Source organism: Bemisia tabaci, chromosome 1 (genome assembly GCF_918797505.1).
Source record: "Bemisia tabaci chromosome 1, PGI_BMITA_v3".
NCBI classification, from domain to species: Eukaryota; Metazoa; Arthropoda; class Insecta; order Hemiptera; family Aleyrodidae; genus Bemisia; species Bemisia tabaci.
Genome location: NC_092793.1, coordinates 50,894,042 through 50,909,498, shown reverse-complemented (window position 1 = coordinate 50,909,498; position 15,457 = coordinate 50,894,042). Strand labels below are relative to the sequence as shown.

The 15,457-nt window shown below is 36.3% G+C and overlaps 1 protein-coding gene across 2 annotated transcripts; it reads right to left on the bottom strand.

Annotated features, from left to right (window-relative positions):
• Nucleotides 1-637: 637 nt before the first annotated feature.
• On the bottom strand, nt 638-15,302 carry hfw (leucine-rich repeat domain-containing protein hfw). 2 transcript variants are annotated; one of them, XM_019049270.2, is made up of 7 exons: nt 14,884-15,302; nt 8,454-8,668; nt 7,426-7,767; nt 5,989-6,167; nt 4,947-5,129; nt 4,039-4,380; nt 638-3,108 (listed from the first exon to the last, which is right to left on the bottom strand). In XM_019049270.2, exons 2-7 carry the CDS (start codon nt 8,665-8,667, stop codon nt 2,899-2,901), a joined length of 1,470 nt encoding a protein of 489 aa, XP_018904815.2. In that variant the 5' UTR covers nt 8,668; nt 14,884-15,302; the 3' UTR covers nt 638-2,898. The 2 variants fall into 2 exon arrangements, with proteins under 2 accessions (XP_018904815.2, XP_072158742.1); XM_072302641.1 differs by lacking the exon at nt 14,884-15,302 and adding an exon at nt 10,319-10,446.
• Nucleotides 15,303-15,457: the final 155 nt, after the last annotated feature.

The window sequence follows — 15,457 nt, the reverse complement described above, 5'->3', positions numbered from 1 at the left end:
CTAATCTCAATGACAAAATTAATGCTGGGAAAATTTTTTTAATGATTTTGTTCATTATTTGTTTTTTAAAAAATCAGACAAGTTTTGTTTGGCAACGAAATAGGTACCAAAGTACAATTGGCACTTGATACTCGGACTGGAAGGTGACAACTTTCGTCTAAGGTATGTTGATCTGACCATGAGTATTCAGAGTTAAATTCTTTTTTAAATATCTATTTGAAATTTCAAGAGAAACATATGCTTCAAGCACAATCTCAGCGTAGAGGTTCCATTTGTCATCAAATGACCTCACTGAGTACCATTACTTTAGTTGCAAGAGTCTTCCAGTTGTTCCTCTGTTCAAATGAAAGTTCTGAAAATTTGTATTTCTGCTTGAAAAAGCATAGAGAAAATACTGAAGGTGGTAGCGAGGTGGCCATCTTTAGATTTGGCCCTGATGTAGAAATGTTAATTGGCCTTTTGGCCAATGAGAATGAGGCTAGAGCAAGGTGTGGACACTTCTACACACTATACATGACACAACTTTGTTGCGACCGTCTTTAGAAGTGCGTTTACTTGTAAGGATGCAAAAATATACATTTCTTCATTCGCCACAACCACCTGTATTTTCTGTGGTTTAAAAAAGGAAACAGATGGGTCAATTTGCAATTTTTTTTATTCAAGTCGTTTATACTTATTAAAAAAAATCAAAATAATAATAATCAACGAGTTATACAAAACATAAAAATAAATAAAGCAAGATGGTAGTTGTTTTGAACAAGCTTTAGATTCAACAGATCACATGCATTTTTAAGAGCATTTAAAGCAAAAAAACATCAGTCAGTATATGATGCGCCGTGCACCTTTCCAAATTAGAGCTTTTATAAAACTTTGCTTTGAGCAATTGAAATGAAAGGCTTGGACATTACAAACATGAAAGCATTACATTCTAATATTGACAGCCATCATGATCATTGTATTTAGTCAGTGTGAGTAAATTGACATTATTATTGAGCATTTAACTTTAAAGGTAAGCTTGATGCCACACAGTAATGTAGTTGATAACTAAGGCATGGAAAGTGATATTAACCCAAAGTTGGGCAAACATTGAACGTTCATGATAGTAAAGAAAAAGAAAAGAAAAGCAGAATTTTTCATTTTGATTTTTGCGTCGATTAAAGTAGCCACAAAATCTAAAAAAGTATCATGGCAGTCAGTACGTTGTAACAATTTATGAAATGATGTAATTTTAAAATACTGAGTGCATAAAAAAAGAAGACATGAATTTAATTATATTGCAAGAAAAATGAGTGGACTTTGCGGCATGTTAGGTTTCCAGAAACTACAAATTAAACAAAATGATATTGAAGAGAGATTGTTCAAAATATTAGTCAAGCAGCTTGTTTTTGATAAAGCTGGTGAGAAATATTTACCTCTCCTCAGTAATTTGATCCTAACTGACGATTTTCTAAGATTAGGGCTAAAAAAAGAGCGAGTAAACTCAGAGCTGATGCTAATAAATGGGCTTCTCCTCATGGATTAAATATTGATCATGCCGCATGAAATTGATTTTGCACGTATATCTGAGTAAATAAAACAAGGCACAGAACATCATCAAGTAATCTGTTATGAAAAAGAGCAAAAAATAGAAAAGAAAAAGAAAAGGAGGAAGAAAACAGTTGAAGAAATCATGGGGAAAGTATATCCTAGCGCTTAAATTTTGTCCAGCTTTTAGATACCTTTATACTTATGATTTGAGAAGTCTGTCATCAAAGAGCTCAGAGTGAAATAAAATGTGGAAGCTTATGAAGAAGATACATATCGTGTCTTAGTATCTTCTCAAATGCCCCTCAGAAAATTGACTATGTACACGCCTCAGAAAATTGACTATGTACATGCCTAAATTGATTCCATTCTCCTTAACTTTTATGCGTTTGAGGATAGATAAAATTAATTTTAAACCTCAAAAATTTCAACATTCACAAATTAAAAATCACTACCTATCCCTACACTTATTTGTTTTGTTTTGAAAAATAATAAAAGGGAAAAAAATAAACAACTATGAAAAACTTTACTCTAAAGAGTTCAGGAGGTAATATGCTCGAGTATCAACATCTTTACCAACAGTAAACATATGATGCTTTCAGACAATAAAACTTAAAATGCCAATAGCTACTATGGCATAAATCAATCCCAGCCTCCCAAAAACTTCAGCGAAGCTTTCCAGCTTCGCTACTGATTAAATGAGACATGATACCAAAACCTGGTAAAGTCAGAACATAAACTACATGATGGCCAAAAAACCAGAATAAGTGCTGGTACAAGATAGGTTAATCTCCTCCCAAAGGATCATAAAAAGACCTATTAAAATTATGATCCATTAATAATATGGTAATAGCTCCTGCAAAATAAATGTACCTTTCTCACTTTCTGAAACCTGACCTTCCATGGTAAATAGAGGTATCAATAGACAACATAATTATTAAAATATACTTTGCACATTTTTCCTCAAAAAATTGGCCAAAAGAATTATAAAAAACAACTACTTATACATTACAAACGTAACCAGGAGACTTGACAACAAAAAACATAAAAATAAAACTAATTTTTTAGCATCACAGTAATTAGAAGTTTCATAAATTTTTCAATGCCACGAGCTTAGTGACAAAAATAATATGTTATGGCAGAGGCCACAACTAATTACAAAAACATATTCAAAAGAAATTACACTAGTTCATCGACATCATTCAAAAAAGCGTTACCCTTTTGAATCTGTGCGTACATATACTTACTCAAGTATTTGTTAAGTTTTAATCTTACTAGGCAACATTAACTTATATTACCAGGTACTTTAGACACTTAATTAAAATTAGAAAAGAAAAGTAAGAAAATGAGTAAAACTGAGAAAGAAAAATATGATTAGGTTTCAAAAACCCAGTCACAAGGCATTTTTGGCATCTTCGAGGCGGGCCAAGGCAAATAACCATGTGTTTTGAAAACCCAGTAATCATAGGTTACTTTGCCTATGAGTAAGAGAAACATGGCTATTTCTGCAGCGATAATATAGTAGATATAATCGGTCCAATCAGTTTGAAATGGACAGACTTTGCTCTGATTCAAGTCTATGACCTGAAAATAAAAAAAGGGGAAAAACACAGGTAAAACATTTGAAAAATTAATGAGTGTATTCTTTTCTGATTTGATGTTCTTTAATAGAAACCAGTCAACTTTACCTCCATTGCAGCTGTAAGGTAGTTGGAATAATTTAAGGCAGAGGAGTTCTAGGCATATAACTTGCAGGTATATTTTAGGATTCCTGGAGTTCAAATTTCTCTCCTTTTAGTACTTTTTTTTGTGTCATTTTTCACCTTAGACAGGTTTTCCTTAAAATCTCAAAAATATCATTCAACTTCTACATATGTTCCACTCTTCAATTGCTACTGGTATACTTGAAAACAAAGTTTCATATCCACCAAAATCAGGACTAGACTTTAAAAAAAAAGGCCTTCACTAAAGGTCCACTGTATTTCAAACAAAAAGAATAACAGGCTCAAACACGTGGAATATGAAAGAAGAGTGCGGAAAAATGTAGGGTAAAACACATGAACTCAAGAAAGAAGCTCATGAAAATCGTTCCTGAGAAAATTTTTAAAAAATTCTCATTGTATGTGATTTAGGGTAAAAATCGCTTTAATAAGAGGGGCAAGAGTACAATATTCAAACCAAAAAGCGCCTATTAGGATCTATTAGATTCAAACTAACCACACTAAATCAGAGGATGAGTGATATGTACTTAAAATTGTTGAAACTTTATTCTGATCACTCTCTATCTCTGCCAAAATGGGTTACCAAATCATTCTTAATATCTTGCACTATGATCATATTATAGACCCACAAGAGTTCTCTTCATTTTCACTTAGATACAAAAGACTGGAAGTTCTAAAGAGATTAATATTTGACACATCTGTTTGGCACACAATGCTTCATGATATCAAACCAGTTGAGATACCAAAAAAATCCTTGAAGTAATAAATTTTTAATTCACAAGTGTTAACTTACCCTCTCTGGTAGATTACTGCACAAAACCTCGTTGTAATCAACGACATTGCGAGTATTTGTCCTCAACCACCACTTCAAAGTTTGGGCAGTGCTACAGTTGCAGACTAGCTTGTTTTGTCCCAAATGTACCAGATGAGGAAAATTGTTCCGGTCAAATGTATTGGATAGGATGTAAGTGAGAATTGAGCTTAGATTATTTGAGCGTAAACTCAACACTGCAAAGTTGTCGATAAATCGAGTCCCTTCTAACTTTGCAATTGAATCGATATAGTTATGATCAGCATAGAATTCACGGAGGTAGTGATAGCTTGGGTCCGTGCTCAAAAGATCAAGAGAAGTTATCTACAACAAAAGAACGAAAAAGTAATGAGTAATAATACGCTTGAAGTACTCATCAAATCTTTACAGTTAACAGTTTGAGTTATCACTTAATTTTTTGTCGGCAGCACCTGCAAAGGATACAGAGTTGTCTTCTTCATAAGTTCGCATAATTTTTTGGTTCCAAACTGTAATTGCAAGAACAATTTTTTCAGTAAAATACAAGCTAATATTCTCAGCTATCTGATGAGCTAATATTTTTAAACACATAAATCTGTTGAAACTGAGAACAAATATCTCAAACTCATCACTCTGTTTTCTGTAAACCGTTACTCATGTAACTTTTGTTTTTTCCCTTCCAACATAATTTGAGATAGAGCAACTCTACAAATAAGTTTTGTTCATCATTTTCTCAATCTTTAAAAGAGTTTCAGATCATGAAAATTAGCGGTCAGTAGTGACAGGAAAGTCATTTTAATTGATAATAACAAGCTGCCTATTCAGCATGCCCAGTAATTTACATACTGAATTTAAGGATATGATTTCAAATTGCTTAGGGTAGAATATTAATCAAAATAAAGGATACTTACATTGTTATGAGATACATTAAGAAAAATGGTGTTAGCTGGCAAATTTGGAGGTAACTCCGTTAAATTTTGTTTAGAGCAATCAACTTTTGCAGTGAAGGTCGGCTGTTGACCTCCCACCAGGTCTGTTCGGTACGCAGAACAGGTGCAGGAGAATTTCTCGCTTTTTGGACATTCTTCATTTAACTGGTGAGAAAAATAAATAATTAATTAGAAAGATGTAAGCAAACAAGCGGCTTTGTGATACACAGACTGTTACTTTCAATATAGAGGAGGGAGCCATATGCTTTCCATTATCATAATAATCTTTGATAAAGATAAAACCTGCAGAATTTAGCATAAGATGAAAACCAATATGAATGGTTGATGGTTCTCTGAGAAATTAATTTTTCCTGAACTGCTGATGGCACCATTTGAGATGATATTTCTTCAGGCCAAGCAAGAAGAGCTTCTAAAATCGAACTTTTAATGCATCAATCTTGAAAAAAGTGGGACTGAAGATTGAATTTTTTTGCACTTTAACATACAATATCCAGAGGAAATATTGTGACATCTTGGTGGTCATGGAGGAGAGCTTCCGTTTTATCACTGGCCGAGAAAATAAGATAAGCAAAACTAATCGAATTTCTTTTGATGATAACAGCATGCGGCGCAGTCTCCACACAGATACAGCTACAGTCCTAAGCCTCCATTAGAGAACACTTGCAAGAAGACCAAAAAATTCACGTTTCAACCCTGCTATTTTTGGCATTGACATATGGAAAGGTCAATGTTAAAATCTCACCGTGCTCAGGAAATTTTAAGGAATATCATATCAAGTAATATAAAAAAACCGGTGCCAAATTTTTTTGTATTCCATGCATAGCTTTATTTATATTTGAGTATAACTAAGAAATAATTTGATAATTACTAGCATGAAGAGTTAAAATGCTACAGTGGAAAAACAGGCTAAAATTTGAGCCAAATGTTCAGTATTTGCTGTCCATCATCATTACGGCTTAGGTGAATATACATCTTCATGTTATAAACAAAAATATCTTCTCACCTTGTTTATAACAGCTACTTGATCAAGCGATATGATTTGAGTTGCGTTGAACCAATCAAAATTGTAGGAGAGGGAACAAAATGTTTCATTTTTTTCATTTCTGAAGTGGAGATTGTTTTTTTTCTTCTTTGCTGCTTTCATAAGTTCTGTGATACTGTTACAATTCAATTGAGAGTTCCCTAAAATTAATGGAGGACTCAAATTAGTGAAAAATTAGATACATTAAAAACAGACATAAGAAAGAAAAGAACAAAATGTAGAAATTCTATATCAATTGAGGGGCAAGGTGCATATGTGCAGTTTTTGAAGAAATTCAGATGATAAAGATTCAAGTTAAAGTAGTCTTAATGAATATTCTGTGAAAAATTTGCTCCCAAATTCCAATTTTTAAGCATCAAAGTCAGTTTGAACTTTCTTTCCACCATAAGGATCCATGTAATTTAAAAATTAAACTGCACTTATGCGCCTAGTCCTCCAAGCCCCCAAATTGTGAAAAAAAAAAATAGGTACTTCTGCTTTGCATTTATACTGCGTCAAACAATTTGACGTAGCAAAAGAACACTTCACAAAATTTGGACCCTTTTTTCCACAAAGTCCCAGAAAAAATTCCTTTTTGAAGAGACATTTTTTACAACTTTTTTGGGAACTTAAAAGCCTTGGTACTTTGAGCTTGTTTCGAAAAATGTGTTAGCTCTGGCTCTGAGTTTAGGTATGTAGAGGTAACTTGAGATAAATGGCAAAATGGATTCACTACTTTTTATTTTTAATTGTTTTCTATTTTTAAGTATTATAAATGACAGTATGTTGGAATTTTTGGGCCAACGTGCGATAAAAATTCAGCATAAAGCTGAAATCCCAACACAGAGGTTATTATGACTGGGTGAAAATATACTATGTGTGAAGGCTTCAGCTTTTTGAAATCTTAATTACACATTTGCTCTGCTTTATATTGATTAAAAATCGAAGACAGATGTTTCAAAATGCACTCTACCGTGTGCCTACCTGAAAGTACCTCCTAAGGGTAAAAGGACCTAACTCTGTAAAAATACAGAATTAAGTTAATGATACAAAATCCTAGAGGAAAGGTTCTGTATACATTTAGGGACATTAAGCCCATGTCAAACCAAACAGAATTAATTGAAGTTGGCAGTTAAATAAGTACAGTTTTGAGATACATCTATCTAAAATTTAAATAGACCATGTTCCGAGCAAAATGATGCCAAGGGTTCAAATTGACATCTTTCGGCATTTCTGGTCTAAACCACTTGTAACTCAGGTATTCTTCAAACTATTATTAAGAATTTTTAATCTCAAAACTCTACTTTGCAACCTAATAATTCGATCAAAATTATGCCTCTTTAAATGAGAGTTCTTTTCTTCAGGGATGGTTACACATGCAGATTCTATAAAAAAAAGAAAGTTCTCGGAATAACTTACCCGAGATGTCTAATTGAAAATGTGGCTGCGCCACATTAATTAGAGGTAAGGAGGTCAAATTATTGTAAGACAGATCCAGCATGGCAAGTTTCTGGAGAGAATTCAATGCGTGATGATCCATTTCAATAAGAAAGTTACTGGAGAGATTAAGGCAAACTAGAGAAACATCACTGAATTCTCCCATCAGACGCTGTATCTTGCTGTCTGTCACAGAGAAGGAGATCAGTGTTTTCCATGCTGCAGCTGAGACATCAAGTCGATCCAACGTTGCATTCTGTATATGTAACGCAGTTGTTTGAAGACGATCAACTGAGCCCTCTTTCATCCCCTGTGGATAGACTCCTTTAGAAAATAAAAAAAAGAATAGGGTGCTTAATGTTTCAGAATTACTACGAATAGACAAAAAGAGGAAGAAGAAAAAAATCCTGCTGAAAATTTTTAAAAGAGCAGAAAATTATACTTTGTAACAATTCTAAAAATACTTAGGTACCTAAATGTCTGCCAGGCTAGTCACAAACAAAAAGATGGCTGCTGAACTCATGATAATGCAGTCCAAGTGCATAAGTCTTGAAAGAATACAGAGTAAAATCTATTTTTTTTTTTTTTTTAATCCATGCACTCTGTGAGGAAGATGCTAGATGCTGCCTGAAAATGGCTTCAGAATGCCTAGCATTTCTCACTGATTTTTGTAAGTACAAAGGCTAACGCATGAACACATTGGGTCACTTCTTCCAGGCGTTCAGTTTCTTGCAGGATTTTCTTTCTTGTTTAGAGAGTCTGGCTGTCTTTCGAAACTCAGACCTGATAAGCAGATTGAAGGGCCTGTAGCTATTGAACACACTTCAAAGAATTAAACATTGAGGGGGAAAAAATTGTGATCTTTTCGATAATGCTTTTGACAGGATAGGAAGGAAGCTTTGAAGTTTCTATTTTTTTTTTTTTTTTTTTTTTTTTTTTTTTGCAATTGCAAACTTCTTGTAAAAGACCAGTAAATTCACCGTCTCACATTCTAAATTCAAATGACAAACCTGCACAGGCGAGTCCTTCTTTCAACTCATATTCAGTATTAATGTGGCAACAACCGACGGAAGAGGAGCCTTCGTCGGGAGCTCTTTTGCAACGGCAAATTTCATTTCGAGGAGGACACTGACTCGGTGGCAAGTGGAAACAATGACCGTCATCAGACGCTTTGACCATTTGCATCAGGACCCAGCATACGAGCAGGAAACATTCTGTAGGCATTCTGAAATCAAGTCACCGGATAGTATTCTAGTTTGGAGGAAAGTAAAGTCAGGATGGACACTTGAAAGAAATTACTTAATCAGAGTTGCCACAGAATTTAGAAAATGTAGTTCCCTGATACATTTTGGTGGAATTCCTTGACAATTGAAGATGTGACGGATGGTTAAGACGGCATAATTGAAAATAGTTTTCAAGCGAAATTTGTTGTTCGAATCCTCAAACCCATTCTAGAAAGCAAATGAAGGTGATTTAACAGATTTTCTCTAGCATTTTCGTCAATTTCCCTGACATTCCCCAGTTTTTCCTGACATTTTCGTCAGTTCCACAGACATTCCCCAATTTTCTCTGACTGTGGCAACCCTGTTATCTTGAACGCTTAAAAACAAAGAGCCTTATGAGCAAAACTAGGAACTGAATCCAAACGCGAACAGCTCCTACACTGTATTCCAGAAAAGCCTGACCTTTATAGCCAGATGTTCCAATTGGGAGAGGCAGTGAGGCCAGTTGAGCCCCCTCCCCCTCTATTTAAAATTTGATCTTTTAGGGGGAAATTTTGTTCGAATTGAGGGTATTTTCCGAGATTTTTAGCTGGACTCTCCCAAAGAGGAGAGTTATAACCATCTCCCAACAGTTTTCAACCCCCGCCACTAGTTTCGGACGAAATTACGGAACTTAGAGCGTCTTAGTGAGGTAGACAGAGCCGAAAAATTGAATTCGAGCTTACGAACCGAAAGCCAGCGTCTTTCGGCAACCCTTGTCTTGGCAGCGACCCGAAAAAGGCGGCGAAAAAAATAATTTATAAATTGAGCACACTTAAGGCACAATTTACTTACACTTAAGGCACATTTAAGGCAAAGAAAAATCAAATGCATTTTTTTCAAATCCTTTCTGAAAGAAAATAGAAACAGCTAATTGTTCTTCATTCCGAGAGAAAAAGAGTGATTCATTGATTTCAAGTGCCTGGACAAGCCCCATGATTCGTGTTTGACGTGTCGTAAGAAACTTGTGCGAAAACTGGAGGGGAAATCAGACAGCAGGTGCTTAATTCAAAGTTCCACCTTGAAATTCAGGAATGGCAGCTTCTCTAGACAACTGAATGATAGTAAGACATTAAAGCTACAAAACTTGTACGTAAGTGTTTTGCAAACTTTTTCCGAACGCAAAATCTGTGCTGCATCTATGTCGTTACCTACTTCTTTAAAAGTTAAGACGCTCGTAAACGGTGACAAACGAGACATAAATAAGGGAGAAAAATCGATGGTATCATGATGACAAGTGTTCCAGGATTTCAAAATTCACAGACTTTCCTCTGGCTTCTCAATGACTTTGCAAATAAATTTCATGACTTTCCAATGTTATTTCTCGGCGTGATATCTCATAAAGCTTCTTTCCACGAAGCATTTGAAAAACGAATGTTAACTGAAAAAAAAATGCAGTGCTTTGGCTGGAAGAAAAATATGAAGGTTCCACGTCATTTAGTTACTGATTTTCCCATGACTTTTCAGAGTTGAACAACATTTCCTGACTTACAAGTTTTTCTGACTTCTCAAGAACTTGTCATCCAGTTTTACGGCCACAGGCATCCTATTTGACGCCTTACCTTTTAGGAACTTCTAGGATAAAACAGATTAATTTAGTGATTGACACGTACCTCGAATACATGAGCATTTTGCCAGTAAATTTTATGGAAGCGAGTAAAAAGGAACAAAATTAAATAAACAGAGAGAACGTTCGATCAGAGATGAGAGACAGCACGACACGAGTCCTAGGCATGACACTGACCAAATGAGAGAAAACTTAGAGACAAGCGCGAGAATCAATAAAAAAAAGCTCTAATGAAAAACGGCTATCATAAGATCACCAAGGAGATGACACATGAGTCAGCCTCAAAATAGGGTTGGACTTGAAGCGAAACTGATGAATTCGTGTACACGGATGCCGAAAGGGATGACAAATGGCGTATTTCCCTCCGGAAAAAGTGTCCGCTCCAATTAAATAATTCGTTCTTCAGCGACTGATGTAGAAACAGAGATGAGGGATTGGTCTCTAGGGACCATATCCTGGGGTATCCTCGCATGCGGACTTCATGGCGACGTGGAATTTATTCGCCCCGCTGCAAACCAAGGAATTCTCCAATTAATTTCCTTCCACCTAATGAATGGACACCATTAAAGGTGAGGGGAGGCTAGTTCCATTTATGCAAGATTCCTACATCGTGCGAAAAACGCGATTGTCGAGGTTTTTTCTTCTCTCTCTCTCTCACGGTAGTCGGTCGAGTCGGCGGTCGTCGGTCGATTTGAGTCGGATCAATCCCAATATTACCAAAAATTCATTCCTCAATTGGTAATTTTGCTTGCTGTACAAGCCAGCTTTACAATTCTTAACGTTGTATTCTACGTGCCCTCTACGGAATTCCCCCCTCCCCCCTCCCCCGTCAAAGTAAAGGGGAGACAGCTGGGTTGCGAACGCTCCCTTAAATTTGGGGCTTTAGCAATGACGCCCTACGGCCAAGGCGAAGATTTCTGCATGAGATAAACGCGAAAAGTTCGATAGAATTTAATTACATTTTCTTTTGCAACCTTTGAAGTTCCTACGTACTGAAGACACGACAAAAGACCTTTGATTTTTTCCCCTCCATTTTTTGAAAATTCCATACAGGGCGGTCAAGGTTTACGATGCAAGTGTACCAGAATTTTGGAGTGATTCGCAAAAGTCCAGAGAAAATAATTTAGAGGAGGAAATTTCAAAACGTCGTAAAAGCTTCAGCAGACTTCGATGTTAGAAGTTCAGAGGGAAAATTTTGTTAAGTTCTTTGAAATACTTACTTGAAAGTTTTTCTAATGCACATATCTACGGCGAAATTCCGCGAAAACGCATTAGGGTTTGCGTTATGGCAGAATTTGTCCCTCCATTTGTTTTTAATTTTTTGTGAAGTAACTGACCGTGGGTCGTTTAATAACACCATGTCCTTCTTTGTCATCTTGTGAAGAACATTGGAAATGGCAAGTTTTACATTCCTATGTGGCGCTTTTTAGTTTTCACCTACGGAAAAACTTGCAGCGGAAATTTGAAAGTTTCCGATACGAATGCATATTAAAGAACGACGATATCTCCTTGATAAAAAACTATTCTTTTGCGCACGGGTCGTGAAATGCTTTTAGACTCTGCTCGGATTATTTCAAAATACTCATGCGCGACTGTACAACTGTACGATTTTAGAGGGATGTGTGTGATTTTGCCTACCTCACTTTTTGAAGGACATTTTTCGGCACGCTTCATATGGAGCCGGAATGAGCTCTGAGAGTATCTTTTCTCTCCGACGCTCGACGTTTTCGTTCGACGCCTATTTTAGTTTTTTCTTAACCAGACTTCTTCGAAATGTTTTAATTCTGCCCTCAAACTTAACATGATAGAAGTGCAGATAAGTAAAATTGAGTCATGAATTTATCTTATTCTTACTAAAATGATATCGATGGATATAAACTGATATTAATTGATGTTAAATGTGTTTTTGCCCTGGTCAACCGATCATTTTTACCGCGGCATCGAACATAACATTTACAAATCCTCAAGGATGGAACTCATGACAGGGCCAAGAAAAAAAGTGGGAGGTCCTGCAGGCAGTGACAATCATTGACATTATCAGAAGGTGGGTATATTGAAATTAAAGGGCGTTTATTGATTACTCCTACCCTTCCTAGTCAATTGAAAGTCCAAGCAGCCAACGGAAGCCCCAAATAAATTTCCTAAATTTTAAAGTAATTCAAAATAATTGGGGGTGATTTAAGAACTTTTTGATGTATTTCCAGGGATAGATGAGAAAACGGAAGGGAATAAGAATTGTACTCCTCCTTTTATCATGTAGAATCGAGTAAAAGTTACTGGACGTGTCACTGAGGAGATGACAATTAAAAACGCGAAAATTACAATTGAAATCACTCGCCTTCCGGACATCGAGCTAGACAAAATTGCGCGATACAACTATGTCAACTCCAGAGCCGCTCAAATTGCATCCATCAAATTGAAGGCGAACTTGATTTCTCGTTCCGATTTGGAGTTGTTTAGATACGAAGGGGAGTACGGGGCTACATTCTAACTCTTGCAACTTATCTCAAAATCATCAAGTTAGTTTCCTGTGGGGAGAATGGTGTAAAAGTTACTGGCCGTGTTTCTGCGAGGGTATTTAAAAATACGAAGATTACAACTAAAGTCACTTGCCATTCGGACGTCGCTCTAGACCTGATTGCGCGGTACACCCATATCAACTCTTGAGCAGCTTAAATTACATTTACAGGGTTGTTTGCAGGTTTAATTAACTTTCCAAATTCTCTGACCGTTCCTTGACTTCCCCCGACTTATTGGAAATTGTGGCGTTGAAATTCCCTGATATTTCTTTGACAAGTTACAAAGAAGAGAGAAAAATGTTAATTTAATGATATATATTATATTTAATATATGATAAAAAAACAGCGATGCAAACTTTGACTCACCGCCATTAATTGTGGGAAGGAAAAACTTTAAATAATCCAAATAGGATGGTTTCAATGATGCGTGAAAATACTGTAAAGTATTTCATGCCTGAATAAAAAAAATGGAAGAAAAGACCAGAAAAAAACTAATCGAGAGTAGGTAGGAATTAATAATTAGGTTCCTTCCCGTTGAACTAGCGCACGAATCGCGGATTCAGTACTCATGGCACTCGCTTTAGGGCGAAAAATTCCCAAAAACTGGGCAACGCTGACTTGTGGTACCAATGCTTAATAGCTATTTAAGCTGTTGAGCTGCAGCCCTGAGAATTTCTGCGACTGGGAGAGAAATTCCCTGACTTTTCCAGGTTTCTCCTGGGCCTTGCAGGCAGCCCTATACATGGGTAACTTTTTGACAGATTTCATGTTTGATCCTGCATTCAGTCACCCAACACTCAAGCACAGGATTAAGTACCGTGACTCCCTCTAAAATCATGATGTGATGACTTCTTATTCCAAGAGTTTTGTAAATTGTTGACATTTAAGGGAACATTGATGGGTTACATAAGAACCTGAATGAGCTCAAAAGTATCCAGTTTCAATGTTGAGAGATGAGACTATTAAGGTTGGCACCTGCTTGATGATGCGTCAACAATATATGTTTCATCAAATAGTTCAACTGACTTTCAGAAGGACATGAAAGAGCCACCCTCTTAATATCGAATACTGATTCGATGTTGAATCTTTATTTGACTGGGATCACTATGCATGGCTCTGACAACCACTGACTTTTAACAAGTCCGGTAATGTGAGCAATTGTTTCCTGGTCGAATTGGCGTGCGTTGCGCTTGCAGAACCCTTCCATGCTGGTTGGTGCAAGAAGCGATGTTTAGAAAAAATCATCCGAATTTTTTAAAGACCTTTTGTGAAAATAAGCTGGGCACTACATGTTAATGAATCCAGTACTCCTAAGGCTTACGAACACACACAATGTACTTCCTCACTCATTCGATGTTAGCACGTGTGGTCTAGTAAGAACCATCAATTTAAAAAAACAACAGATACCTAATAAGTTATGTCCACTAAAAAAATATCAACGGTGTAAGTGAGCAATCGCATAACTCGTTTGCGGTGTCTGAAAATCTCCACCTCTGTGTTATTTTTTTAAAGGAGAACAAATCGACTCCATTCCTTGAAGTTTATGCAGAATTTTCTTCGCACAGAGAAGAAAAATCATGGCAGTTTTAAAGAATTTCCGTTGAGTAGTTTTCCGTTTAAAAAGTAAAGTATGACAGGAAGTCTGCGACGTCGCAGCTGAGTTATGTGACTGCCGACTTACACCGTCAATATGTATTTTGAGAGAAGTATGGTGCTTTTGCTTCTAGCTCCATTTTTCAGAGGCTTGGTCTCCGTTAGCTATGTGGGATGATTTTTAATTTACCAGTATTTTTGTAAATTAACCAAAGCTCCATTTGTTGATTTCTAGTGGAGATCGTGGGTCTGGTAGTACGCACTCAGGAACGAGTGACTGCTTAATCCTCCAGACCTTTTTTCAAATGTTCTAGTCGCTTCTCTGGTGCGCATTAACGTCTCTGATCAGCTGTTGTCAAATTCATGTTGTCCGTAAAAAATGCAGCCAACAGAGCTATGATTAATCTACAAAAATCGTGTAAGAGGTAGCTACAATAAGTTCATTCACTTATTCTTAGCTGTCGATAAATTAGACAAGCAGAATAGACAAAGTGCATACCTTGATGAAGGAGGACGGAAGGAGCTGTGGATGATTCAGGTAAAGACGTATTGCTTCGGAGAGATATTGCTTGGATGAGTCTGAAATTTTTGCAGCGAAAGTCATAACTTACAAATGACGAGGAGATCGATAAAACTATAATGAGTAGCGAGTGAGTATGGTGAAAGACATAATCCACGAAGATGAAGAAAAACTTGGTAAAGGTGAAAATAAGGCACCACGACTTCCTACACAAGGGTCACAACAAAATAGGGGAGGCAAAAAATAAGCAGACACTATATCAACTAGACACCGATTAAATGTCTTTACGGATAATTATTGCTTTGATTGCTGAAAAGAACAAATATTTACATGGAACGGAAAGGTTCTGGAAGACATATAGACAGATTGTTAATTTGAGGTTAGGTTCAGCCAAAAATAGACACAATAACAAGGAAACATGCAACGCCGGCACGCAACGTCCTTGTAATAAACATTGGCATTTCGCACAGTAGTGCATAACAGTAGTGTCTTGTCTCTAGCTGTCTCGGGCATGAGAGTGCAATAGTGCGTGCATATTTTTGGATAACAGTTT